Here is a 27,455-nt window from a genome sequence, read left to right as displayed (position 1 = left end):
AAAAAAAAAGAAAAAAAAAATTAACACACCTTAACCTTGACCTGAAAGAGTTGTTCATGCTGGAGGGATTAAACAGATTAGTTTCACCTGGCAGAGCTCGTGTACTGTTAAACAACTATTTTCTGGCCAAGGTAGAAAGCAATAATAAACCTTTAAAACTAAAGGAACATGGCATTCAATTACAGCAGCAGTCTTTTGCTGAAAAGCAGAGCTGTGCACAATAAGGCATGAAGAAAGCAAGGCACAGAAGCTTGCCTTGCACATCATAAACATCGATTCCAGTGCTCCCTCTATTCAAGGAATCAAAATGGATCTAAAATATATTTTTCAAAATAGCATAAGTGATTTATAAAATATGCTATTGATGACATTCATGAAGGCCAGGGAACTGCACACAAAGAATTACTTACACAGCCCAGGTATACATGAAACAAGTTCATTTAACAGAACACAGAAGTAGCCATTGTTCCCTCTAAGAACAGCTGAGCTAGAGAACAGTATTAGATTCCTAGATTTAAAAGTTAAAAACAGCAGGTAAATAATGAAACAAGATTTAAAATATTTAAGAGGTGAGGGGGGGTAAAAAAGCCCAAGCATTTAAACCATCTGAAATTCCAAGGTATTAGCCTCTCATTAACACCTCAGCTTGCACAACTACCTTACAATGCCTGAGAAATACATTTGAAGCTGTTCAATAGCTCTTGACCCCTCTTCTCTTCCATTTTAGCTCTATATTGTACTTTTTAAGACAGCAGACCAGAAAAAGAAACATGCAACCTTCCAAATATGGACATAATAAGGATATGTATAAAATAGCTAGCTATGTTTTCATAATAACTCTTAATACCAGTAAGGACTAACATAACATTTTCTACAGCCAAGAGGCTCAAGATCCCTCCTGAGCACTAAAACCAAATGTAGGCTCCATCACTGTGGAACAGCATTGTTTTTTGTTTGCTCAACTTGTCTGCATTTATCAGCAGTGAACGTCATTTATCAGCACGTAGTCCAGTCACTTAGTACTGTAAGATCCTTCTGCACCTCTTCAATTTTACCTACACTGTTAACTATTTCATCTGCAAAGTTTGCCACAAAACCATAAGAAACAGTGGACTAAACTCTGTTCCTTGCATCCATACATCTGTCATTGAAGTGAACTGGCATTTTATCACCATTTACCACGGGAACGTCTGACCTCATTTTTCACTCATTTTCAGACATCATTTATGATTATGCAGAGCAGCACAGGCCTCATGAGAGCCATACTGCTCTTTTTTTTTTCCACTGTGAGAATTGACTATTTATGCCTACGCTATATTTCCTAATAATACTTAAAAGCTTTTGACATCAAAAAAATTCACCTAAAGTTTTATCAGCTAGGTCTCTCTTTTCCATTTCAGTGGATTTTCAGGTAATTCTAATTCATTTGCAGTATCTCAGTAAGAAATAGTGCTGATTCTCCCCTGTGGCTTTTTTTTTTTTTTTTTTTTTTTTTTTTTTTTTTACTTTATACACAACAATTCCATTCTTTATTATAGCTCGTATCAAATTGGCAGAGATGCTTTTATAAGAGGCTAGGATTGTATTTGCCAACTTCCATTCCACTGCCATCAAAGGCTGATCTAACTGACAGATTAGACACCATTTTTAGTAGTTTTATTAATACAGTTCAACAACTTCATATCTCAGTTCCTGTAGTGCTCCAGAGCCAACACCATCTGGTACTGGAAACAGTGCTCTACTTTGCCATCTGTAAATCTGTAACTGTAAATCACTGACTTTCTACAATTGTGCATGCAGTGCCCAAGGAAGACAGGCTATGAGCAATCAACCGTGCTTTTAAAGTTATACTGGGTAGTTACTATCCTTTTACAATCCTGTTTGTATAACTGGGTGTCAACACAACTTGACAACTCACGTGATCCTGTGACACGATCCTCAAAAGGAAGGGAGTGAATCACCTACTTCACAGGATGGGTTTCTTCAAGGTTTTAACACTACATAGCCATGAGCTAATAGTTTTGAGGAAATCAAAGAGCTGCAAGAGCCAAAGCATGCAAATAGTAGTTCCCCCAATAAAGCACTGACATATGGTCTGAACAGTTTAGAAGCCAAGCAGTATCACCCAGAGAGCAAAAGGAGTTTGCCATGAGTCACGCAGGTGCTATGCACCCTTTTATCTATCCAAAACTGAGCATTTATCACACAGCTGAAAAACAGAAGGGTTTGAAACGTAACACCAACATCACACCGCTGGGCAGCAGCTCCTTACATTACATGCAGCATTTCCCATGTGAGGGCTACCATAGTACAAATGGGACATAAAAGAGCTAAAAAGTCTGAGATTACAGATTTAGTAGCCAATACAGTCACGTGGACTGCAATTATATTTATTAGAAGTGACACTGGCAATTCAACTTGCTCTTTGGAACTGGACAATTTTCAAAATGCAGAGCAACCACTTCAAGAACTGAAGCATCTTCCTACTACAGCTCAAGAAAACATGAAACAGCAGTCACTGCTGATGCAGCCAGCAGCAGCAAAATTTAAACTAAACAAACAAGAAACACAACCTCAGAACAAAATGGGGCAAAGTGGAACAGACCTTCACAGACTCGCTTCAAGCTTTGAAGGAAACTCACAATTCCTTCCCTGTCTTTTAACTTGTACTCTGCACACAGTTAGCACAGCTACTTCCCCAAAGACCCACCTTCCTTCCCTTTTGGAAAGCAAAGGGGAAAAGCAGTCAGCTGACCTTCTGAACAGTAGTAGTGAGATCCAAGCAAAGCTGAATGATTCTGTTCTTCATTGAGGAAAAGTCTGCAATTCCTGTAAACGGAGCCCTGCAACAAGACAAAATTCTAGGGTGAGCTGCCAGGAACGGGGTACAGGGGAGGACCAGGTGGAGGCACAAGCTGTCAAATGTCATGGCCAGGAAACAGAACCAATTCCAGGCTAAAAGCTCTCCTTGCTGACAGTCCTCATGCAGCTCTCCTCCTAACCTTCCTTCTCAGGAAAGCTGGCAAAAGGCTGGAGAATTTACGTCGATCCATTATCCTGTCCAGCATCACAGCCAGGACACTATCAGCTCTGCTGCCTGCTCACTTCCGCTGCAGCTGATACAAAACACCTCCTGATCTTGCCAAGAAAAAAAAAAAAAAAAAAAAGGCAGAAAACACAAACACGCACAGAGGAAGAGCCTCTTCAGCTCTCTTATTTGAGAAACTGAGCAAAGATTGCAATTTCAGTAAAACAAAATTCTTTTACCACAGAATCTGCTGATGATGGCTGATTTAAAAGGGGGGAAAGGGAGAAAAAGTCAGGCATATCAGAAACATCTCCCCTACCTTTATAAATACAAGTTTAAATGCAATCTTCCAGTTTCATCTGTTCTATAAGGGTAAAAACCCAGGAGTAGATATATCCTAGGTACCTCGCAGCTAGAAACTGCCTGGCAAGGAGAAATAATTTGTTATAGCAGTAAATGAAAACATGAAGATTATTTTACCTGTCCAGCCATGCAAGCAAGGCTTTAGCAGCACCAATAAGCTCCACCACGGATGTAAGGAATTCATTGGGAGGCTTGCGTGAAGTATTACCATCATAATTTGCACTTTTCCTTCGGCTGCTGATGTAATTTTGCAGATTATTGGAGGATGCTCGCAGTTTGAGAACCAAGTTCTTCATGTTGTCCGTTTCAAGGCCATAGTTCTGCAAGAAGCATTTTTAAGTTTGATAAATCTCCCTATAAAGATTCCACTCATTATTCCACAAGTTACAGACTCACGTGATATAAAAAGTTTGAGAATGTGCTCGTATTTCTTTTTCTTATTTTTTTTTGTGGTGGTGGCCAGAGCATTAATGGTGCCTTCACCTGATACACCTAGTTCTTTTACTAGAAGAACCATTTCTCTATCCACCTTTTCGTAACATTCAAGACTGTACACTGCCTTTTCCATATTGAGAAGTTCTACACTATTCATTTACTTCACAAGTTATCCCACACTATGGCCACTAAAAGATATTTCTGCAGATGCCAAAACCCCACAAATTTTACTGACACTAAAGAGATTTGAGGACATTCCACAATCAGAGTGGAGTCCCAAAGTCCTATCAGATGTTGTTTACCTTTCAAATGTAGTCAAAGAATTTTTTTCTTTTTGATAAAGGAAAACAAAGGCTGTTTTCTTTTTATTTTTTTTTTAAATATTAAAAAGCAAGGCTACATTTCATTCACAACTAAAGACAAGTTTAAATTGGCAAGAGATAAAAACATCTACAGGAAACAAATAATTTCACAATCAAAATATTTGGATCACAAATTTCCAGTAGCTGTTTTTTACAAGAGCAATAAAATCATGTGCAAGTTAGTGCGCTCAATATCACCACGAAGAAGCTTTAAGCAACACAAGTCGATTGTCTCATTCCAAGTACATCATGAACACTATACCTTTTTGAAGGCAACTCAGTTTTTAAGTCAGGATTTTCTTGTTTTGCTCTGCAGACACACACACCTGCATGCACATGTGTATGTGTACAAGTAAATTTGCTTTTGATTGCTTCCACCTTACAAAAACTTATGAGCTTTTTCTGAAAACTAAGTTCCTGTCAATGCTCAGCTCTTTCTGACTGAAGCCTCCTACTTTTCTCCAACCCTCCCAAAAGAAAAAATAAAATTAAAAAAAAAAAAAATCAGCCTTTCTCTATTCTTTTGCTGCCACTCATTCTTCTGATCGACCTCAAAGTTCCCAAGTTTTACTAGCTATGGTCTTGTTTGTTCTCCTACCTCCCTTCAAAAAAACCTAAATCAACTAAACCTTAACTCTGGAGTAAACCCAGTCTGTCCTTGTAACGCCTATGAAGGGGTGGCAGGAGCACGCAAAACTGCACAGGGTACTTTAGATAATGGTTGTCAACTGATGAGTAGAGGGAAATAACCACTTCCCTCCACCTCTTGGCTGGGGTCCCGTTCGCACGGCCCAGGAAGCTTCTGACCTCAGGTGTCAAGGCACCACTGCTGGTCCATGTTCCACACCAACTCGTAAGAGAAAAGGAACAAGTCAAGGGATGTCTTAATGCCCCCTGCCGAAACACAGGATTTCTCACTAATAAAAATAAATAGCTAAGAAAAGAGAAAATTCCACAGGCACCACCAGTGATTCTACTCGTTTCCTAACTGGTGGACCAAACACAGCTAACTTCACCAGGACCACTGCTTAGCATGAACCTCTGTCCTGTTCAGGCACCGCTATTATTTCCATGGCCAAAAGTCCATAATAAAGCCTGGACCAGTTCAGACTGAGAATGTTGCGGAAAGTGACCCAAAACCCTTGCCCTACAAATATACCCAACGTAAAGAGGAGATTTCAGCTACTCCGCTGCCTTTAAGGTCCCCTCCTATGGATGTGAGTGCAGTGGGTATCAATTACACAAGCGTCCCCTCCTCCCCCCCAAGAGCTCTTGGCAGGGAAACACTGGTGAAGCAGAGCCAGGAATAGAGGTTGAGAGGATATATCCAAGAAAACAAACACTGCTGCTACAGCAAAAGGATATCCTTAAATTTTCCAGCATCACAGAGAGGGAAAAGCTTGGACAACTAAACAATACTGAAGTACTCGCACACTGCAAGTATAAACTCATCACTCCTGGGTATCTGCACAAGCATTTCCTACGGCTCCAAGAATCTACAGTCGCACACTTTACCAGACAGGACAGGAAGAGTACCAGGTATCTTCCTGTATTAAATCTACTTCAATCTTTGACTTTGTTCTTGGTTTCAGTGAAATATCAGAATGTGAATATCTACATCACATGAACCCTTCCTCCAGTAATTTCTTAAATGTACTTATGGCACATTAATTGATGTTTTTATTTTCACAGAACTTTAAAAATATTGGCCAGTCATTTATCTTCAGTAAATCGTGGGAAAATGAAGATCCTTACCTTTGTAAACTGGAAAAATTACAGACTCAGTAAGTCAAAGCACTAAAGAATTACAGATTATAGTTAAGGCATTGCTGGCTCTCTGTTCTGCATTGCAATGAAATTCAGAGTTTATCCTGGACCTCACTATTTTGAAAGATTAGAGAGAACCTCACCACACAGGAGGATGCATTTTGATATCCAGGTCAAGTTCCAGGTCAAGTTCAAGGCCCTAGAACATTTGCATACCACATTTCTCTGGCTTTATTTATACAACGGCCAGTTCAGTGAAACTTTCCTAGTCCAGTTAGCTTTTAAAGAATTTTAAAAGCCTCAGAAACAAAAATGATCATGGCAATCCAAAGCACCTTCTACTCCAAAAGCAAGCTAGTTTCTTAACCCCTTGCTCTACTGTACAGAAAACATTGCAACACTCCACAACACATACCCATGCCCTTGTGCACATTTCTCTCTTTGATGACGAAGAGGGAAAATGAACAGTATTGGCAAAATTACCATATTGGTCTGTGATTTTATCTGAGCTGACAGTGCTTTGACCACCTGACACACAACCACCTAGCAGCGGTGCTTGCAGCAGCTCTCGCTTGTCCAAGCTAACATGCAGTGAGCACACACACAGCTCCCACCTCTTTTGCTCAATACTGCTATTTCTCCCTTGGTTTAGCCCCCTGCAGCAGCTCACCTCAGGGTCAGCCAAGTGCAAGCACAAAGGAGCTCTAATCCAAGGATGGGACGAGGGTGGAGGCTGCCGCTGACAGAGGTTGATTCAAATTGTCACTGAGCTGCAGCTTCAGTTTGCAGCAGATTGGAATGCTGATAACATGGCAGCGGTAGCAAAGAGGGCACACACACAGCCTGCACAGCAGTGCCAGGCCAAGTGCAAAGTGTAGCAGGTTTTTCACCTCCCGCCAAAGGACTTCTACAAAACTGGGGCTACAGTATCTAGCAGATTATTATTTAAACAACCAAATGGTTTTATGTGCTGCTCATGAACCCGACGCATGTTATGCTTTCCTACAGCTCTTGACTTAAAACATCAAAGTTACTTTCATCAAAACGTAGACTAAAGCCAGCGGTCAAGAACACAGTAGTCAAACATTCCTGCCTCGTTACTCATTAACCTGGGTAGCCACAAGCAAGACTAAACCTTGAGCAAGATAATATAGCTGGAGAGAGAGAATGAGACCAAAAGCAGGAATGAGAGAGAAAATACGCATGTGTGAATAAGGGCACACCTGAGAGAGCACTCCTTCAAAATCCTGTTATATTTAATACAAAATAATACACTGAGCAAATAACTGCTCAGGTTGCAATTGCAGCTAGGTAGAAAAAGTTGTGTTTAGTCAAAGGAGCTGCCTTGGGGAGATGGACAGCTCTGCTGCTGCCAAAGGGCAGTCTCACCTTCGCTTCGCGCTCAGTGTGATGAGCTGGGTCTGCTGGCTGATCCAACCGAAAATCAACTTTAAGGGAAAAAATTGTCATAAAAATGGGCTGAACACATTCAAAGCTGATTCAGCTCCCTATCTGACTATATAAACACCAGGACTAATACACAGCACTATCACAGCCACTAACTCTTGCTTAGTTTTAAGAAAAATGCCCCCCATGCGAATCCTCTCAGGTCTCAAATCTCTTAATGAACAGCACTAAATTTAACTTGAGATCTCCAGAAAAGTGAACTCTTCCACAGTAGCACATACACATGGCACTGTCAACAAGTAATAGCCACAGAAATCCACACCTATATGTAAGCTACATACTTTGGAATTTGAAGGGCCTTTGTACGTTCCAGGTTAATTTTGCAAGTACCTTTCACAGGGATGACAATATTAAGAGTTTTAAGAGTACACTATCATGGAATTACTTGGTAGGGTGATTTTGTGTTATGATATATCTTGCTCCATTGCAAATACGCTTGCAGATACGCTTGCAGAACGCTACTACTAGTGAAACTAATAAAGCACACAAACAGAAAGAACGCAAGCTTTTCCTTTCCAAAAACTTGCTTACAAACCAAATTCTCTTCTTCCTAAACTGCAGGAAAAATCTTTTTATTATTTTTTATTTTTTACTCCAGATTCTCCCCTCATACAGTATACTTGAAGCATAATTCAAAGAACATATTCAAAGTCAAACTATTTCTCTATCATCTCCTATTAAGGCTTGCATTATTTTGTGTTCACTAATCCCAGACACATCTACTCATCAAGGAATGAGCAGTATGAATTCACCCCTGTTTTAGATGCTTTTTGCTCCATTGAACTACACTGAGAAAGCTTATTTTATGGGCCCCTGTCCCTGCTGTTGTGGTTTAGCACGGGTTTGAAAAGCAGGTGTATGTATATTTGTTTGCTTCTCTCCCTCTCAAATACTTCCTACAACTAAGGAATGTCTTCCTCCCTCCCCTTCTCTCCCTCAAGCAAATATTGTCAGATTTCCTTACCATTTCAAACACAAGAAGTTGGAGACACTCAAGCCAATGTGTTTTTCCCCTCTGGGGACTTGCTTAACCTATCCCCCAAATTCCTTAAATAAAAGCCTTCACCACCTCTTTGGAGCAGTTTCTTAGACAAGCTCAAGAGAACAGAGATGCAGGCTCATAGGCAACCTTCACCTTTAGTCTTTGAGCACACGTTCTCATTCTCTCTTCAGCTGCAGCTTTTCTGCATGTATTAATGCTAAGGAAAGATGAGGGAACACTGCCTAACAAGCAACGCAGCTAGAGATGCATACACGGGGCACTGTCAAGTGCAGGAAGGAAACAGACAGATGCTTTAATCTTTCAGTTATATCCTCTGGAGATGGTTTACTGCAGCAGCAAACACTGTAAGTTGCGGTTGTCATTTTCACCTTGTCATAGAGGACTATCTCCGCAATGAAGCCTAAAAAGCTGTATTTGGTATCCTTCCTCAAAGCACCCACTAGCCGCACACTGTACTGTTTCTGTTGATATGATGAGGCTGGAAAGTTCCTTACGGTCGATGCTTTGAAAAAAGTTACCACGTCAGGAGACAGATGCTCCACAACCAGCTATTTTCATTGCCTTTATGGGCTTCAAAGTTGTGTGAGTAATTCAAAACACCTATGTGAAAGATGCTCAGCTGAAAGAAAGCCCTTGAAATAAAAAAAATGGGGGAAAAATGAAAAAAAAAAGAAAAAAGAAAAAAAAAGAAAAAAGAAAAAAAAGAAAAAAGAAAAAAAAAGAAAAAAGAAAAAAAAAGAAAAAAAGAAAAAAAAGAAAAAAAGAAAAAAAAAGAAAAAAAGAAAAAAAAAGAAAAAAAGAAAAAAAAGAAAAAAAGAAAAAAAGAAAAAAAGAAAAAAGAAAAAAAAAAGAAAAAAGAAAAAAAAGAAAAAAGAAAAAAAAAGAAAAAAGAAAAAAAAGAAAAAAGAAAAAAAAAGAAAAAAGAAAAAAAAGAAAAAAGAAAAAAAAGAAAAAAGAAAAAAAAGAAAAAAGAAAAAAAAGAAAAAAGAAAAAAAAGAAAAAAGAAAAAAAAGAAAAAAGAAAAAAAAGAAAAAAGAAAAAAAAGAAAAAAGAAAAAAAAAGAAAAAAGAAAAAAAAAGAAAAAAGAAAAAAAGAAAAAAGAAAAAAAAGAAAAAAGAAAAAAAAGAAAAAAGAAAAAAAAAGAAAAAAGAAAAAAAAGAAAAAAGAAAAAAAAAGAAAAAAGAAAAAAAAAGAAAAAAGAAAAAAAAGAAAAAAGAAAAAAAAAGAAAAAAGAAAAAAAAAAGAAAAAAAAGCAAAAGTCTTCTCCAGGAAAGGAGAATCCACACCAAAAACCCTGCTCCCCAGGGCATGAAAAACAGCTTTCAAACACTGACCTCAGGCTGGCCTGTACTTCACTGTATGAAGTGAACAGTAAAAGTTGCAATACAACTTTCACACTGCCTTTCCAGTCCCAAAATTATTGAAATGACCAAAAAAAAAAAAAATCAATAATACCTACATCCATTTTCAGAGAACACAGATGGACAAAGAAAATTCTATCTTCTCTCTCAAAGAGCGAGCCAGCAAAATAAAACCTTGGCTGTCACCAGAACTAAAAATGTACCACCCCCTCAGGAACAAAAATCAACACTGACTTTCTACAACAATCCCTTTCCTAAACCTTGGAGGGAAGTGACATTAAGAAGGTGACAAAGGGCACAGCCAGAACACAGGATTTCTTCCTCCACCTCTTAAAAGAGAACAAGGACATTTCAGATACAATATATGAACTCTGTCTAATGCATTAACGTGAAATGCTTTTCACAAAGCATTTCCAGAAACGAATCTGAGGTCAAAACTTCTGTCTACTAAGGAAATTAGAAGGAAATTGTAGGAGATAAAACACAGCTTTAGGTTCTGGCAGCCATCCAGCTTTGTTCTTTTTATTCTAATATTTTAAAGAGCAAGAAGAAAAATGTGCCTTCAGGGGCTGCCACATCCATTACTTCAGTCAAGACTATATACAGTATGTGGTACATTCTCCAGACTCCTTCATTCACCTGACAGATTACCCCTCCCACAGCATGAATTGCTTTTCAGGCTAATTTAGCTCTTTTATTAGATTTGCAACTTAAATGTTAAAAAAAGTTGATATATCAAATACTGATGAGCAAATAAAAGGTCCTGCAATGTAAAAGTAATTCTTCAGGAAGCATTTTAGGCTATCTGCAGCTATTTTATTATACATGCTTCCTTTGGTACAAGCTATCCAAATTTGCTCGCGATTTATCAAGTACAGATGATCTCCGTATAGCACCTTTCTGCAGCAAAAACAAAAAGCACATACCACATGGGCAATAAAGAGTCTCCATTTTAAGAAGAACATGCTTGTGCTGCAAGCCTTGCATACCGAAAGGAATGCAGGCCAGTAATGGCAAAGGCATCGCCGGGCCGCCTTTCCCACCGCTCGCTCTCAGGGATGTAATCGTACCCCTGCCTCACGTCAAATGCATTTTCAAGGCTGCACCCAAACCTTGGATTAAAATACAGCCTTAACTGATGGTTCTGCAGAGGAAAATAATCTGAAATATCCTTATTTACTCTTTTCAGAGTATGTTTGTGTTAAAAACATCTGTGCAGTTATACATGAGGAGTAAGGTAGAGGAACAGCTTAAGTTCTGAATCCAGCGAGAGCTGAACTCCCTCTGTAAGTAAGTTAACCAAATATTCCTCAATTAACGTATTTCTTCACTTTGTGTGCGGACTGCAGAATTGCTAAACCCTCCCCAGCTGAGGTGAGCAACCATTAACAATTGTCATTTCAAGAGCATATCTTATTTTCCACGGCAAATTCACTTTACTCAATAGCAATTTTAATCACTGTGTTCACTAACTGGAATCACAAGCTCTAATAACGCTGCCCCAAGAACCCCTCTGCTCAGGAGTGCGACCCAAGAAGTTAGCACTGCCTCTTACCAGGAAAGGAGCAAGGACTGCTAACACGTAACTTTCCACAATTAAACAAATTCTTACTGTTTGCTTTTAGTATGATGCATAACAGAAAAAATAAGCAAGACAGGTATGCTGTTTTTGTAAGACTTGCCCAGTTATTCACACACACCTCCCCTCTACAGAATTATTTATGCTTCTGTTCGCCGTTTAACTAACCAGTGCACACAGGAGATCCACAGCCTCTAGAACAAGTTCTTGGTGTCCAATTCGTGTAATACCCAAATCTTCAAGATCCTGGTGGGAAATCTGCAACAGCTGTTCACCATTTATCTTCTCCCGTTCAAATTTGTGGACATACTGCTGCAGGCAATCATCCAGGCCTACCAGAACACAAAAGAGAAAAAGAGACAGAGAAGGGGTGTAATAACAATTTCTCTCTTTTCTTTTCCCCCAGTCAAAACAAACAAACAAGAAACTACACAAGGCACAAATGGCAAGTGCAAACAATATACGTAGCGCCAGATTATGAATGAAATTTGCAGTCAGACTGAAGATTAGGAGTGGAAGCACAAGGGCACAGACAAAGGAGCAGGTAGGTTTTGTAAATCTTTGGGTCACCTAATCCAACGCATGACCCTTTTGCTTCTTGTGCAGCAAGCTACGCAGGGAAAGACACCTCTCCAACGCCAGCATAGGTAAAACTAGCAGGGACATAGATGGACTCAACTAATGGATTAACCCGATCCCTGCGGGCAACCAAGCCAACCAGAGACACCAGAGCAACACAAAGAAATATAACAAGGAAGGCAAAGAACAGAGAGCTTGCCCAAAAGCTACCTACACAAAACAAGAAAACCCACAGCTCCCAATCACACACAAGTGGGCTCAGTAATGAGAGGAAAAGAGAACAATCAGGGACAAAGTAATCAAAATTATGTTCAGTTTGGGTCTCCTTATTCCCCTGATTTATGAGACTGCGTAGCTCTCTAGATGAGGCATTCTTTCCTCTTTGCTAAGAGTTAAAGACACACATCAATGAGAAATCAAATTTAATTTTTCTAAGTATTTTTAAATTTAGAGCACTGCATCTGTCACATCAATCTCCTTGCTTTATATTGAGACTATCTGATCCTGTTTCTACAGTATTTCTCCCCCTTTTTTCTGTACCCAAGGTCTTTAAGAACACCAGAAATGAATAAAAGACAAGGAAACAGTTGTAAAATATCAAATCTAGTTATATGAATGAAATAAAATTGAGAGAAATGCTTTCTCTGAATCAGTTTAAGCAACAACCTGGATGAAAACATTTGGATGGATGTGCTATTTTAAGCATGATGGAATGGTCTTAGTGCTCTGTTCCACTTCAACATAGCATATAAATAAAACACTAGCTAGAGCAAAAGAAATATCCAGTTGAGTGGGTCAGTTTTGTACAACTACATCAAGTTCATTGCAAACAGCCAACACAAGCAAAAATTCAGATTACAAATTTGACATCTACTTTATAGCAGTCACAGAAACTGTATTGTTTGAACAATTTAATAAAGATAAACCCCATAATTGTGTAAAGGATGTTTACCCCACTACAGCAGCTAAAAGGGAAGCCATTGAGATGTGCAGGATGTTGCATTCTACAGATGAGAAGCACTAATCATATCCTGAACTAAAAGGAAAAAGAGAAACACAAGACAAGCGCCCAATACAACTTACCACGCTGCCATAGGAGCCTGAGCCTGGAAAACAAGCATTCCCGGCACAGGCTACCGCCAAGCAAACATTCAAAACAAATTAAATGTGGATTTTGGAGAGTCACATGAAACATACTCATTTCACAACAGCAACACAGTCATTACTGCCGTGTAGTAGTAGCCACAGGAAATCTATACACTATGAACTCTCACAGACACACGCTAACACATCACCTGCCTTTACCATATTAACTAGGAAATTCCTAAGGACAGACACCCTGGCACTTTGCAGTTTGAATCATGTTAAGGGATGACTACCCAGCTGAACAAGCTCAACCCCTCCACATGCAGAGCTACGGATGTACACAGCTTGGTATTTAAGCAGAATTATGAGTATGAAAACCCATACAGAAGATCAGCACAGATTCCCAGGGCTACAGTAATTCAGGGTGCACTTTTTCTTTTCCATCTGTCTTGGCAAGTCCTCATATTTTGAAAATTGAACCCAGTGTTCTCTTTCCCACAGGCACCAAATTCTCCCTTAGGCTATACAAACTCTTTTCCCAGGAAAAATAATAAAAAGATCTGGCCTTCATTGTTTAGCAATTTATTTTTTCAAAACAAATTCTCAACTGAGGCTGACATACAGCGTACATATTTGGCATTCCCAATTTTTAACGCTGTCTAACAGACCACTGTTTCCCATCATTTGCCACTGTAAGCCCATAGTTTCCATAACAAATTGCACAAGAACATAAAATAAAATACTGTTTGGCATGCTATAAAGTTCTTATTTTAAGTTTCTTAGAATGTTTAGTTTTGCTTCTATCCCTTCTATCCCTTCGGTTTGTTGACCCAACTTGCTAGACTTTTATTCGCTGTTAAATCATCTTCAATGTATACATCCCAATCAGCATAACTGTGGCTTTTAAGCTGTGTTTTTTTATTATTATTATTTATTTATATGTCTGTTCTCGAGTACCTACCACAAGTTAAGCAACCACATCTAAAATACATTTTTCACAGGAGTCCCCAAAACAGTACTTCTGTGATCACCTTATAACACTATTTTGTAAAGTAAAATATTGCAGAACCACAAAAAAAGTCTTTATTCAAAATAGTCGAGAGGCATAGCTATTCAGATAGAACCTTATTAAGTAACCAAAGACCTAAGAAACAGGGAATGATGATGTATAAAAACCCACACACTTATGGCAAGTATTCACTAATGACTTAAGATGAGTTTACTAATATTAGTTTTGTTATTATTTTTACTAAGAGACATACGCAAAAATCTTGAACATTTTAATTGAGAGAGCCACTAGATTTATAGCCTATTGTTTAATTTTCCACCATATGAATGAAATGTTTAAGTATCTCATGTAGGCCAAAAAGACACACATTTCTGCCAGGAGGAAAAAGGAGAAGCAAGGAAAAGAGAATTAGTTCAAGGAAAACAAATAATATTTAAGTACTGCTTAAAAGTCAGCATTCAAATGCCATTGGCAATTCAAACACATTGCAGACCGCCCCCCCCCCTTTTTTTTTCTGTTGGCTACTTCCAAACACCTTGATTCTTTTGAGGCATTTTGCGAACTTCACAGTCTCCTGTATACTTGGCATTGCCCATCAGCAAAGTCTGGATATTTGAAAAATCTGGATGAATTAAAACCTATGTAAAGCAGTCTACGTTACTGTAAAAGACTTTTTACATGCCAGGTCATTTCCAACACATTTCACAACACGACAGTGGTATCCAAAGGCTAGCCGATATGTATCTATCTTTTGATAGGAAAAGAATTAAATATTTATTTGTAGGTTATACATACCGGGCAAATTAAAAATCTGCTGGAAGTCCGGCTATTTTGTGATTTATTCTGTAATAGCCTAGACCACATTCTCAATTGTGTAACCAATGATATGACTAAGAAATAAATACAATATGTTCAGTAGTTTAAGTGTTGACTTAGATGAACATAAATTAGAAGATTATTAGCATATTCAAGCCAGAAAAGAGTGCTTACTATTTCCAGGGAGGCAACACAATTAAGGGACTGACACTGGGAGGAGACACCTATACTCATCTCTTTACTCACTCAAGAGTCCTTCTTAAGTCTAAACTAACCTCTATTTTATACCATAAATGTGTTTAAAAATGCAGTTATAATGTTTAAATTGCATGTGAAAAAGCCTTGGTCTTGTACTTAGCACATACAAGAAAGTCAGGTGGAAAAGATAAAATTATTCCTATTTACATAGTTAATAGAATATATGAAGGGAGATGAAAATAAAAAATAGCAATTGCAATACACTACCCAAGTTTTACAACAATATGAGCAATGACTCTGGAAGGAGGAAGAAAAAAATGTTAAGCCGATTAGAGTTATTTGTATCATGAAAACCTTTCGAGGGGCAGCAGTCTCACTTGTACAACTTTGTACAAACTGCCTTCCCAACTCTGGCAGGTGTATAGATATGCAATAGATCCTAAGAACTGTCTAGACTTCCCCGTCTAAAATAACCTCCCATCACCACCCAAAGCCTCCCAGAGGATATTCAATACCTTGTATTCATGTAAAAACATTAGGACAATCCTTATACTTAGAGGTTCACACCGATACCAATCTTGGTCTGTTTTTAAGATTAAGGAAGTTTTTGAATAAGAATTGAGGAGGAAAAAAAAATCACTTTGGGGGAGGGAATGGAAAGGAGGGGAAAGGTGGGTTTGAGTCTTAGCCATAAGTATCAGTTTACTAAGGCAGAGACAATTAAAACATTTCTACTGCTAATGAAATTCATCCATTCTTTTTCACCAATTTCTGTGCTGGCTCATTATCAGCTAATTTACCTACAATGAAGCAATAAATCCAATAATGTATTAGGTCCAAAACCAGCTGACTCACCTTCTCTGTTTTCTTTCTTCTGGTCCCACTCCTCCCTACTCTCTTTCTTGGTCTTGATCACAGTCCAACTTCCCCTCACCCCCTTCCACCTCTCCTAACAAAGGGTGGAAGGTTGAGTGGAAAAGGAGCTGGGGAAGAGAGGGGAGGTGAAAGGCAGAGGGTGACCAAGACCATTTCTACCAGTTTGGCACCTTGAACAGACTCTCAGCATTGCTCATGAAATACCCAAGTTGCTACTAGGACGTGGGATGCCTCGTGAACCAAGAAGGGACTTGTAAGGTCCAAAACCTTTGCCTCGGTATAACACCAAGTTCACAAGATCACGACACTCCACCTGAAGGGCATCATTATAAAAACACCCTCGATCTCTTCTCTGTTGGGCATCTGAAGAGAGCAGCTGATGATCCCAGAGAGCACTAGGGAGTTGCTGTTTCCCCTGAATCAGTCGAGAAGATAGACGGGACTGTGGATAGCAGCTAACTCGGGTCTCAAAAGGCAGTCCTTGCACATACGTGCTTCAACCAACTCCCCCCAGCTTTGAAAATCATCAAATCCTTTCCATGGCTTGATAGCATCATGATACTATCATTTATATTCCACATTATTTTTTATAACTGTTACTGTGGTAGCTTCTTCCCTTTATTTCCTCCACCTATTTGCAGGACTGAAAGCAGTTAGTGCAAGAGAAAGCAGAAGGAAATCAATGCAGAAAATGAACAATAATTAATACTGAGAGTCACTTCATCCTAAGTGGATGACCCAGCACCCGAGAAGGCAAACAAAAATAAAGAAAAGGGACCAAGAAAGCAAGACAGCAGTGAAAAACTAAAAAGGCAAGCTAAACGAGCATAGCAAAACACAAACAGGGTAAATAGGTACAAGAAACATGAGAGAAAAAAAAAAAAAAAAACAGTTAATTTTGACAGACACATTCAGTGCAGTGGGAACATTATAACATTGTTCCTCTGTAACACACATCATGCTGCCATTCTTGCAGTATTGCACACAAATGGAGCCAGACATGACTTTAGCCAACAAAGGAATTCAAATTCCTTTCAAGCAACAAGATAAGGTATGATGAGATGAACCTGCAGCAGCCATTGGAAGCTTAAATCATAATTTGAGTCTGGGTAAGAAACGACTCTAGTGCCTGTATCCCTGATTACTTCTAGGCTGTCATGTTTGTTTAGTATATACCTTCATGAAAGTTTACAAAATAAAATAGTCTAGTTATCAGTTGGTGTGAGCCATTTATGAGGGACAGAGAAGAGCTCAAAGGGCTTAGTCATGAAAATATAAAAGCCTTCAAGAGATCTTTGAGTTACTGTGTATTGTACAAAGATAAAACCTCCTCCTCTTACAATCCAAATAATTTCACAATCACTCATAGCACAGACACCGTGTGAAGTACCAAACACACACACACACAAAAAGCAGAATTGAAGAGCAAGAGCTGTTCACTATCAGCATCTCAAAGTTTGCCACAAAACGGCTGATCTATCAAATAGCTTCTCCTCATATAAGAAATTTCAAGCAACTCTTCCAAATTCCTGTTTGATCACCCACATCCTAACCATCCTAACCATGGCCTGCTGCCTCACCAGACGCTGGATCTGGTTTTGCTGAGCACAGACGCTGCCCAGGACAGCACGAAGCGGTAGGAAGCTTCGCGGGCGCTCGCTCGCCTTCACGCGGAGCTGTGAGCAGCGGAGCCGCCGCCTCTCCCAGCCAGCGGCAGCGCCAAGGGCAGCGCTCCCGCAAGGGTCGCGCCAGGGCAGAGGGACGGGACGAGGATTTCTGCTTTGATAATGAATGTCCTAGTGTCTCCTCTGTAAACACCAGTGACTGAACAGTTGTAGCCTTTTGCAACATGTTTCTATTTTCAGCATTTACAACTCATGTATGGGACCTCTAAAATATGACTAAATACATATACACTCTAAAATAAATCCACCCAGTTAGCATTTTTCTTAAATGCAAAACTTGAAGTTCTTCCTTGTAACAAAAGAACCTGTAGGTAAATAAGGATTGTAAACCAGAAGTGCTATAGAAACTGTGTTTAACCTTTAGCCCCTTCGATTGGGCACGATCTCAGAGAGCAGAGTGGCAGCCCTGTCAACACTTACCTTCTAGTCCCACCTACAAAGTCAGTGTTTGAGGCCATTCCAGAAATTCCCATGAGGCTCCAAGGTGCACGTTCAAAGGTAACTACAGGCTTTAATGCTTCACAAGGTCAAAACAGAGTCAAAATAGCTGTTGTTCACATGCTTGCTGACCCCTTCAAAGAACTGCAATTCACAAAGCAAAAACCTCTCTCTACAATACAGCCGATTTCAATTCCCCTCACCATAGATCTCAGGAAACTAAGCAGACATGAGGTAAGGGATAGCAGAGTCCCTAAGGAGGAAAACACTGCAGGGCGCTCAAGGATTATGATAAAGGCCTATAAAAAAATCACAAGGGGCACATTAAAAGGAAAAGAGAACCTTCTATATACATTGCTTCTGGCTCACAAGATCCTCCCCAAAACACAAAAACTGAATATAGGAAGAAATAAAAAGCTAAACACGTAATATGGACTTGTGATATCAATTTAAATGGAAGACACAGGCAAAGTTGCTACACGCCATTTAAAAAAAAAAAAAAAAAAAAAAAAACACAGAGCGCAAAATCAGACCCTATCAGTAGTAGGAAAGAGACTACCATGAACCACACAGCTGCTTTCGTGGACTGTAATCCCATTTGAGATATTAACTATGCCTGTGAAACTGCAAGTGTGGCTTAATTGAGAAACTGCACCTTCCGTTGAAGATAAGTTTTCTGAACTTCCACCAGAAGTGCAAAAATACATTTGACCCTAGTGTATGGTAGCATACAATAAATTTTGAAATAAAAGCAACTCTATAATAAAAACATTAAAAACAACAATAACAAAACGAAAAGCAAGGTTTACTTACAAAGTAAAATTCCAAGTTTATTTATCTCTCTTTTTAATGGCTCATTTGCAGGGTATTTATGAAAAAAAGGGGAATGGAGGAACAGGAAAGGTTAACTATTTTTGGGGTAGAGGGTAAAGAAAGACTGTTGTGATAGAGGTTTAAGGCTTTCAGCTTAAAAGACAAACTAAAATGTGAAGTGGCAGAATTAAGTGAATTGTGGTAGCACACCATGTTCAATAAGATAGACACATCATATGGAAATGCACGCTTAAAATTTCAATAAAATTGAAGAAATGTCTTTTTATAAAACAGATAAAAAGCATGATGGCATAAGCCACTCCTGTCATGCTTTATTACACTGAAAACTAAAAATCATGACGCCCTAACTACAAAGACTGAAACTAAGGACTTCAAAGTGGTAGAACATTCCCACTAGATGTGAAGAGGCAAACAATACCAAGAGAAAAAGCTATTGTTTTGTTCCCTCCTATCTGACGGGGGATGGTTGGAACATACACATACACTCACGCTTTCCATCAGCAGAGCTGGACTGGACATCTGCATACAGCTGTGGTTCTCTAGCACGCACTAGACTACTGCCACTTAGGTCAGGCCTCACTGCCATGCTAACTCATTTCAGTTACTTTTTGGGATAATGTGGTTGATTTTACCTCTGAACATTAGGCCAAACACGTATTTGGCTTCTAAGTTTGAAATTTTGACTCAACTGAGAGGAAGAGGGAAGAGAGCCTCTCAGCAAGGATTTACCACTCAAACCTAGGCAGCCAGGCCCTTTGGGGAAACAGCGAATACTCATCGTGAGAAAAAGAGTTTGCAAGAAGAGCAGGAGTAACAAACATGGGCTCACACGCTCAGGCCTCAAACAGCCGGCAGCGATATTTTACTGTTTTTAAGAATGTAACTTCTCTAATCGCAGCCCCCACCAGAACAGGACTGCTGACCAGAGAAAGTCAGATGCAAAAAGCAAAGATGAGTAAAGGAAGAAACACTTTTTTTTTTCCTGCTCATTGTGGTGTATACTGTCTGTCCACAAAGAGGATAAAGTTTCATGCGAGAAGCAGTTTCATGCAACATAAAACTCATTCTTTGGTTTCCTGTCTTTAAAGAATCAACTGCATCATCATTCACTGACCAGCTACATTTGGCATCCAAGCATTTTGTTTGGCAAACTTAATAAATTAGACAGAAGCAGAACATACCTACATATTATTTGCAGACAGAGCCAGCACTGCAAGCTTAAAAAAAAACAACAAATCAAGCAAACAAAAAAAAAATGTGAAAGTCAACATTCAGTAAATGCATGCAAAACGCATTAAAAATAGAGAACACACCTGCACTGGGCAAACAAGCCTAAGTAGTTTCCCAGCCAACACCACAAGATGTCTACAGGGACACTGTTGACAACATCCTCTCTGACTTCACAGTAAAACAAATATCCTATTTGTGGCAAGATGCAACTCTCATCGATTCCTGTTTTACTACAGAATGAACCAGGCAGCCCAAATCAAATAAGATGGCAGTATATCATAGCTCTGCTGAGCCCTCTCTAGAGCCTCTATTTAATATACATTTGTTGCCCTAGTAGCATTTAAGAGTGACTGTAACTGAAACAAGAAAACACTTCTCTGCTGAATAGATCAATACACACAAACACAAGCATGTTTGTCTATGCGTTGCATTTAAAATAGACGCAGTTAAATGGGTTTAGACTAAAAGCAGTGCACTGATACAGAAACATTTACAGCCAGTATGACCCAGACCACCTTTTTTTAATTCCCAAGTTTTTGCTACTTCTTTATCTACCCATCAATTTATTCCTATAGAAAAAAGATTTTATACTCACAGAGCTTAAGTAAGATATTGCTACATATTGTAATAGACTATTGGAACTTCACAAAAATTCACAGTTACTGAAAGAGAATGTTTAACTATTTTACTTCTGACACCTATTGTATCCAGTGAACATACCCTATTTTCTCAAAATCCAATAAAAACATTTTGCTTATAAAAACATGACTGAAAGTATCAGCAAACATGGGATATTTAGCACAGTAAATGAATAATCACTCAGTGTGGCTTTAAAGTCCCGCTCTTGCATTAAAGAAAATGAAAAAAGGCGGCTTTCTTAAGTGATAGATGCAATAGGGTTTAAAACATCTGAGACACTGCTAAGCCCTTCCTATACCACAGAAAATTCTCTTCTATATTCTTTTAGTTGCTTGTAACCAACATCCATAACTGATCTAAGTGCTGTTTACACAGGACAGCAACAAAAGTTATTTACGCCGCTATAAAATGGCTCCATTAATCCCATTCAAGCAGTGTATTTGTAAGTTTAAATGGGGGTGCTGTGTTTTACCCTGGGCTTGACAAGGGCACTCATCTGGGATCCACAGAAACTGCTTCCCAGTACAAACAGGCTTAAGAATCACTACATAACTAGCAGGAAACAAAAACATGCCAGAGAATAAAAAGCAAAAATGAAGGAACTAGAAAAGAACTAGATGATTCCAGTATTTTGTTTTTCCACTAAGGCCTATTTTGGCTTTATTTTTCCTCATTGTAAGTGCAAATTTAAGACATGCTGTCCAACACATTTTATATTACAGTAAAATTACAGTAAGGAATAATATTTGAAACTTCTGTAGTGAGAAGTTTGCCATTTTCTTTCCTCTGAAAAAAAAAATGAATTGTTCATTGCTAGTTTTACATTTCTCTTGAGGCACTAACTCATTCTACGGATGCAAACAGCAGTTTTGCCTGGACACAGCAGGGTTTTGACAAGAACGAAAGCAGAGTGGTCTAACGTCACTGATGGCTGCAACTCAGAAAAATCTACAGACAAGACCAGTTCCTCCCTCCATACAGGGCTGCGCTTCATGGAGAAGGAACCCACTTTGCTGCCCACTTACAGAACACGGTTAGCTCAGAAACGAGGCACCCTTGGTCTACCACAGCATTTGCCTTTTCTGCAGCTAGATGGCAACAGGAACTGTGGCAAGACTAGCTGCCATTTCAGCTTCAGGTTGGTCCAGCACCCTTACTCACCCTCTTACACAACACGAGGGGAAGGCAACAAGACAGAAAAGTTGTTGCACTGGATCCCACATGGCTCAAAGAATTGCATAGCTGAGGGTACTGCCAACCCACTTTTTAGATAGAACGGGGCTAAAAAGCTACCTTGCACTAAAGAGGAATCTGTCTCAACATCTTAATACCTGTATCTTGCAAGGGAAGGCAGTAGATTCCTGTACCTTAACTGCTACAATAAGACCTTTATATGCTCAACATCATCATTAGCTCCAGCTAATAAAATGTGCTGTACACTGGGAGAAGAGATTTATGGGGAAACATCCTGGTCTGCTCCCTGCTGTGAAATCAATGCAAAGGATGAAGGCAGAGAGTTATGGGATGAATTAACAGCTGAAAGTGGCACAACAATGTCGAGGACAGCTCATTGGTCAGGGTCTCCAATCACACCAAGGCTGCGAGTCACTAGACCTTGCTGTGGACCTCTGCACTGCTGTCCCTTGACAGAACAACAACAAAAGTCCTTCCTACTCGACATGGCTCTAACGATGTCCCATGATCCAAAATATTCAAGGCACTCCAAGCAAAAGTTCAAAAATCTGGCCAAGTGGTTTACAAGCCACTAGAGCTATGCTGTGTCACATCAGTGTCTCGAGCTGCTGGCAAGACTGGTCTGTTGGGACACAGATGTTAGTCAGTCCTTTCATGTAATACTGCTTGAAGTGAAGCAATATTTTATTTCTCATCAAAGGATATGCTCCTTGGCAGGTTTCTCTCCTTCCCTCCCAGTACCTCCTTGCTCCACTTCCAATTAAGCAGAGACATAAAGTTAAGCTTACTAAAAATGGTTCTCTATGCCATAATGTTTGATGAGCTTAAAAAGTATATAAACTACTACCATACTAAAAATTAAATAAATAACAATACTATCAGATACAGGAGGACTACTCTACAGTGGAGTGACTTATTCTCATTATAAATTCATGTGAATTGTAATGTTAATACAAACTGTAGTTTACTGTAACTGATGTATCAGCATTATCACTAGATGAAATGTCTCATGGTATCAAAATCGAGAATTCTACAGGAGGAAGTGTCTCTGTTTCACACAGAAGAGTTAACTCAGTAAAAGATAGCCACTTAGAGAGCTCTCTCCTATTCACATCCAAAAGTAATGCTTCTTCAGCTCCTTAATTTTATGCATTTAACAATTCCTTTTGTCTATGTGGTATATCTGATCTCTCGGGCACAGTCATTTTTATGACGAGTTGAGTTTTTCCCTTCTGCTACACAACTGTTTTTTAAAAGGACTACCAATATTACTTTAAAAGCTTATTCATTCAAAATGACATTTTCTGTGTTGGCTTTCATACAAAACAAGTTAACCAATAATTAGTTTTTAAGAAAATCACCATTTCTCTCCCATTTTAGTTAAATGCAAATCCAACAGCAAAAGGACGAAAACAGAAGGACAAAAGTACGTGGGGCAGGAACAGGCAGATACACCCTAAAAGCTGACAAGCCACCTACGGAGAAAACTTTTATTAGCCCAGTGGCTGGTCCACTTCATAATGATTGTATTTCTTCTTCATCCCTACTACTATGACTTTCAATTTCAGTTGTATCAAGCTTCAGGCTCATAATGTCTATAGCTGTACACTAACCAAGAGGAATGTATCTCTCAAATGCATTTTAAAAGAAGGCAAAGTAGTTAAGATCTGTGGAAGTGACAGTCAGACTAATACTTTAACAGACCTACCTTGAACAAGGTATGAAGTGGTCATAAGGCTCTAGAGAGTTCTTCTGTATTTGCAAAACAGATGGACGAAGCAATACAAATCCCATAAATTGTTGGAATTCTTACAACATGGTGCCATTTAAATCCTGGAAAGGGCACTACCTTTTTTCAGATAGTGCTATCCCTGCTTACCCCACAATCTCAAGCTTGGAATCCACCAAAAGTGCTCACTACACAAAAACATACTCCTGAATTCATGTTTGCAAATATAACTTCAGTGAGCTACTTTTTTTTTTTTTTAGGGAAGAACATACAACCGGATAGATTTGCGTCTGCTGAAAAAGTATTCCTGTTCTTTTTTAACTATGCAATGGAGGCAGCTCTCTACTTTATTTAGGACTATGATTTAAGGAAATCTGTTTCATTACTGTTCACCCTTGTTCTTCAAGAATGGGCACCACAGTGATCTTATTTATACCCAAGTCAATGTTTCGCTCTCACAGCTGGTGGAAATCAGTGGGGAAAGCAAACAGGTCTTGTGACAGTGTGTGGGCAAAAGGGAAAGGAGTGCTTATTTTCTAAAACAACACTATCACTTGTTAAAGGTGTAGGAACCACAGTGCAAAAAAAAAAAAAAAAAAAAAGAATGCCTCATACACACACACACTGTCTTTATGCAAATATTGCTTTATATTCCCAGAGCCTGCTATTAGGAAGATGACATCCCCAAGCACTCTCTACTGAAACTTCTAGAAAAGGTCACTGACTCCAATGGTGCCCCCTACATAAGCAACGGGAACATGTAAGCAGAAAGCTGTGAAATACCCACTAATTTCAGAACTATCACCAAAGAGGCCACCAGGAACTCATGTCTTCTGCTTACCATTAGCTGGAAAATGAACAAAGTTCCTAACTTGTGGATTACTGCAATTCCTCCAAATATCTTCTGCTCTTTGTCATTTCTAAGCATGTTCTATATTGAGGAATTCTTTGAAAAACCCTACAGAACTATAGAAGAGGGAAATACAACCATAAGAGAAAAAAAAAAAAGAGGAAAAAAATGGGCAATATACACATCCATGGGGGAAGGATGAGGATGAAGTTATGATAAGAGACTGTTTAGATAGGGAAAAGGAGCACAGAAAAAAAAATCATGTAAACAGGAAAAGGAAAGCATTTTCTATTTGAGAAATTCACCCAGAGGTCATGTAACTGGTCACTTAGCCTCAACATTAAGTAGTCATATAGGTTTAACTACCACAAGCAGACAATTACTATTCTTAGTGATAATTTCCAACTGACAGACACTGCAGTATCTTAAGAGCAAGCACTCCACAGAAAAGTAGTATTATTTAATACGTACAAAAAGTTTCATACAGAATATGCTGTAAAACATACAAACAGGATAATATGGTAGTCTCCTTATCCCCAAATTATTCTCTCTAGAAATCCTATGTGCCTCACATAGAATTGAAAACATTTTTGGCAAAAGAAATATTTTAACAGACATGTAACTCAACATCTTGGTCTGCAGACACTAAGCTTGAACAACTGACCATCTCTAGGATGAATGAGACAAGTCAGTCCTCCCACCCAGTCTTGACCTCTCCTGAAATGGCCAGGAAGGGAAGCTATTAAGAGAACTGCGTAGCAAAACTCCCTGACAATTCAACAACTCGAGAAACAACCAATCTACTCCACTGGGAGATTAAATAAGTAAAAAATAAATACTCCTGCCTACTTTATCCAGAGACAGACTTCCATCAGGCTACACATCCCATTATAAGCCTCTAAACATCTGGTTTACTGTTGGTAACAACTTCTTTATAACACAATGGATACCTACTCTCTTTAAAAAGAAAGAAAAAGTGCAAATAGTGTTAGTTGGACTAAACATACACTGATGCCACAGAAACACCACTGTTCCCTTTGAAATATATTTTCTAAGATGGATGCTGTATACCTTGTCAACTAGCATTTCATTTAAGGCCGCATCTATAGGCATTGTAGGTCACCACCTTCTAAAGAAGAATTTTTATGCTCCTTAGCAAGCATAAAGACAAGCCTTTGTTGACCTTAAAAATAAATACTATCCTTATACAGGTTAAGCCCAAAGTAATTGCATTTTCTAAAAGCACTAATAGTACCCTTTATACATTACTTGTTTGTATCTCTTGTGTACAGAGCCTACGTATCTGACAACTTCATGTGGTTAATGCAGCGCAACAACCCCCTGCCCTAGGGCCTTCATCTCAAACATGCCATTAAGAGTTTGCTGTTTAAAAGTTTATAGGTTTTTGTGGTTTAAGGAGTAGTTCATTAGTCACAAGAGCTTCTTTTCTTGAACTCTAGTAATTAACACTCTGATGTCTGTTCCCACAGTGGAAACAAGAATGAATGTTGCAAAACTGACTGCTGCTTGGCTCCCAATGAGAAATGGGGTGATCCCTTTAATTTGGCTTGGCTGCCTTCTCACACCACATGTGGAACTGTTTTGGTTGACTGCAGCAAGGTCCATTACTCACATTTGTCTCTCCTTTGTGTATGAAGCCTTGCGAACACTGTGATTACTGTTACACCCAGGAGCTAGTCAAGGAGCAGTTTGTTGTACGGCAGCAGCTGATGCAGTTGACAGCTAGCCAACGTTTCAGATGACAATCTCCTACACTTACGAAACATTTATGACTAGCACCTCACAATCTCAGTCACCAAGAAGGCAGAAGCACACACACATGAGAAGCACCAGCCATCAGCACCTGCTAATCACATCCATACATTGTATTAAACTGAATGGAATTAACATAAAAATGCTGACAGTGCAGACCTCTTTCTGTTATGGACAAATCCACAGGAGTCACTACTGGATTTGCTCAGCACACACTACTTGCATACATATGTTACTTCAGGTTGCAAACCTACAGATAGTGTTTACATTCAGAATTTTAACTTACTGAAAGTTATTTGCATTATTTTCTATACCACACAGGAATCCCTGCCATGAGCCAGCACACAGAACTGACGTGCAAAATCCCAGTCAGTGTCCAAAGGAAGTTTAAAATATACAGAACACGGACACAATGAATGAGGCTCTAAGCATCCAGCAGGACGGGCAGTCATTTCATAGTGCCAGTGTTGATACCAACACAACTGACAGCTTTGAAGACAGTTCAGCCAGTACTGAACTGTCAGGATCTTAAAGGAGTGCAGAGAAAGCTTGAAAGTGTGCATTCAAAGTAGCTGCTCCACCGTGTGTGACTGAAGATACACAGAGCAAGATCAGGCTAAGGCCTGGCAGCAAAGACCTCCAAGAATGGAAGTCATCCTAACAGTCTGCATATACTGAAAACAACAAGGAAACAGAAAGGCGCAAATAGAAGTTTGATACAGTTAGTACACCTAGCAAGAGAGAAGACGTTGCAGCAAGAGACCTGCCTTAGGGCACGCAACTCAACAGGCTTTTTAAAGCATATCAGTGAAACATCTCACCTTCCTTTTAACCTGTTGTGCCTAAAAGTGAGATTTAAGCAACTGAGCAGTCAACCACCAAACCTCTGTGATTCCCTACATTTTTTATAATGGCTTTAGCATTTAAAGCCACTGCTTCCAACAACTCACTACATGGCATGTTTTGATTATTCCATGTTACAGTTCTCGTTAGGCGCTCAAAGATAAAGCTGCTTCCTAAAATAGCAGGGACCTCAGAGTTCAAGTGCAACTCCCCAGCTGTAACAGTCAGCTGTAAGACACACCTGTGAAAGCCAAAGGTAACCGAGATCAACTGCAACACAGGTGACCAAGGGCTCTGTCAGCATCTTACAC

At 39.1% G+C, this 27,455-nt stretch overlaps 1 protein-coding gene across 1 annotated transcript in view; it reads right to left on the bottom strand.

Moving 5' to 3' along the window:
- The window catches only part of CNKSR3 (CNKSR family member 3), a 50,577-nt gene that overhangs the window by 11,976 nt on the left and 11,146 nt on the right, over positions 1-27,455 (bottom strand). The window contains 3 exon segments of the mRNA XM_088519606.1: positions 2,756-2,843; positions 3,509-3,711; positions 11,534-11,697. Of these exon segments, the coding sequence (XP_088375732.1) occupies positions 2,756-2,843; positions 3,509-3,711; positions 11,534-11,697 (455 nt within the window).

The sequence above is a fragment of the Tinamus guttatus genome, unplaced genomic scaffold (assembly GCF_059628265.1).
Source record: "Tinamus guttatus ecotype Peru unplaced genomic scaffold, ASM5962826v1 Tinamus_guttatus_pri_ptg000063l, whole genome shotgun sequence".
Taxonomy (NCBI): domain Eukaryota; kingdom Metazoa; phylum Chordata; class Aves; order Tinamiformes; family Tinamidae; genus Tinamus; species Tinamus guttatus.
This window is presented reverse-complemented; position numbering and strand designations above follow the sequence as displayed.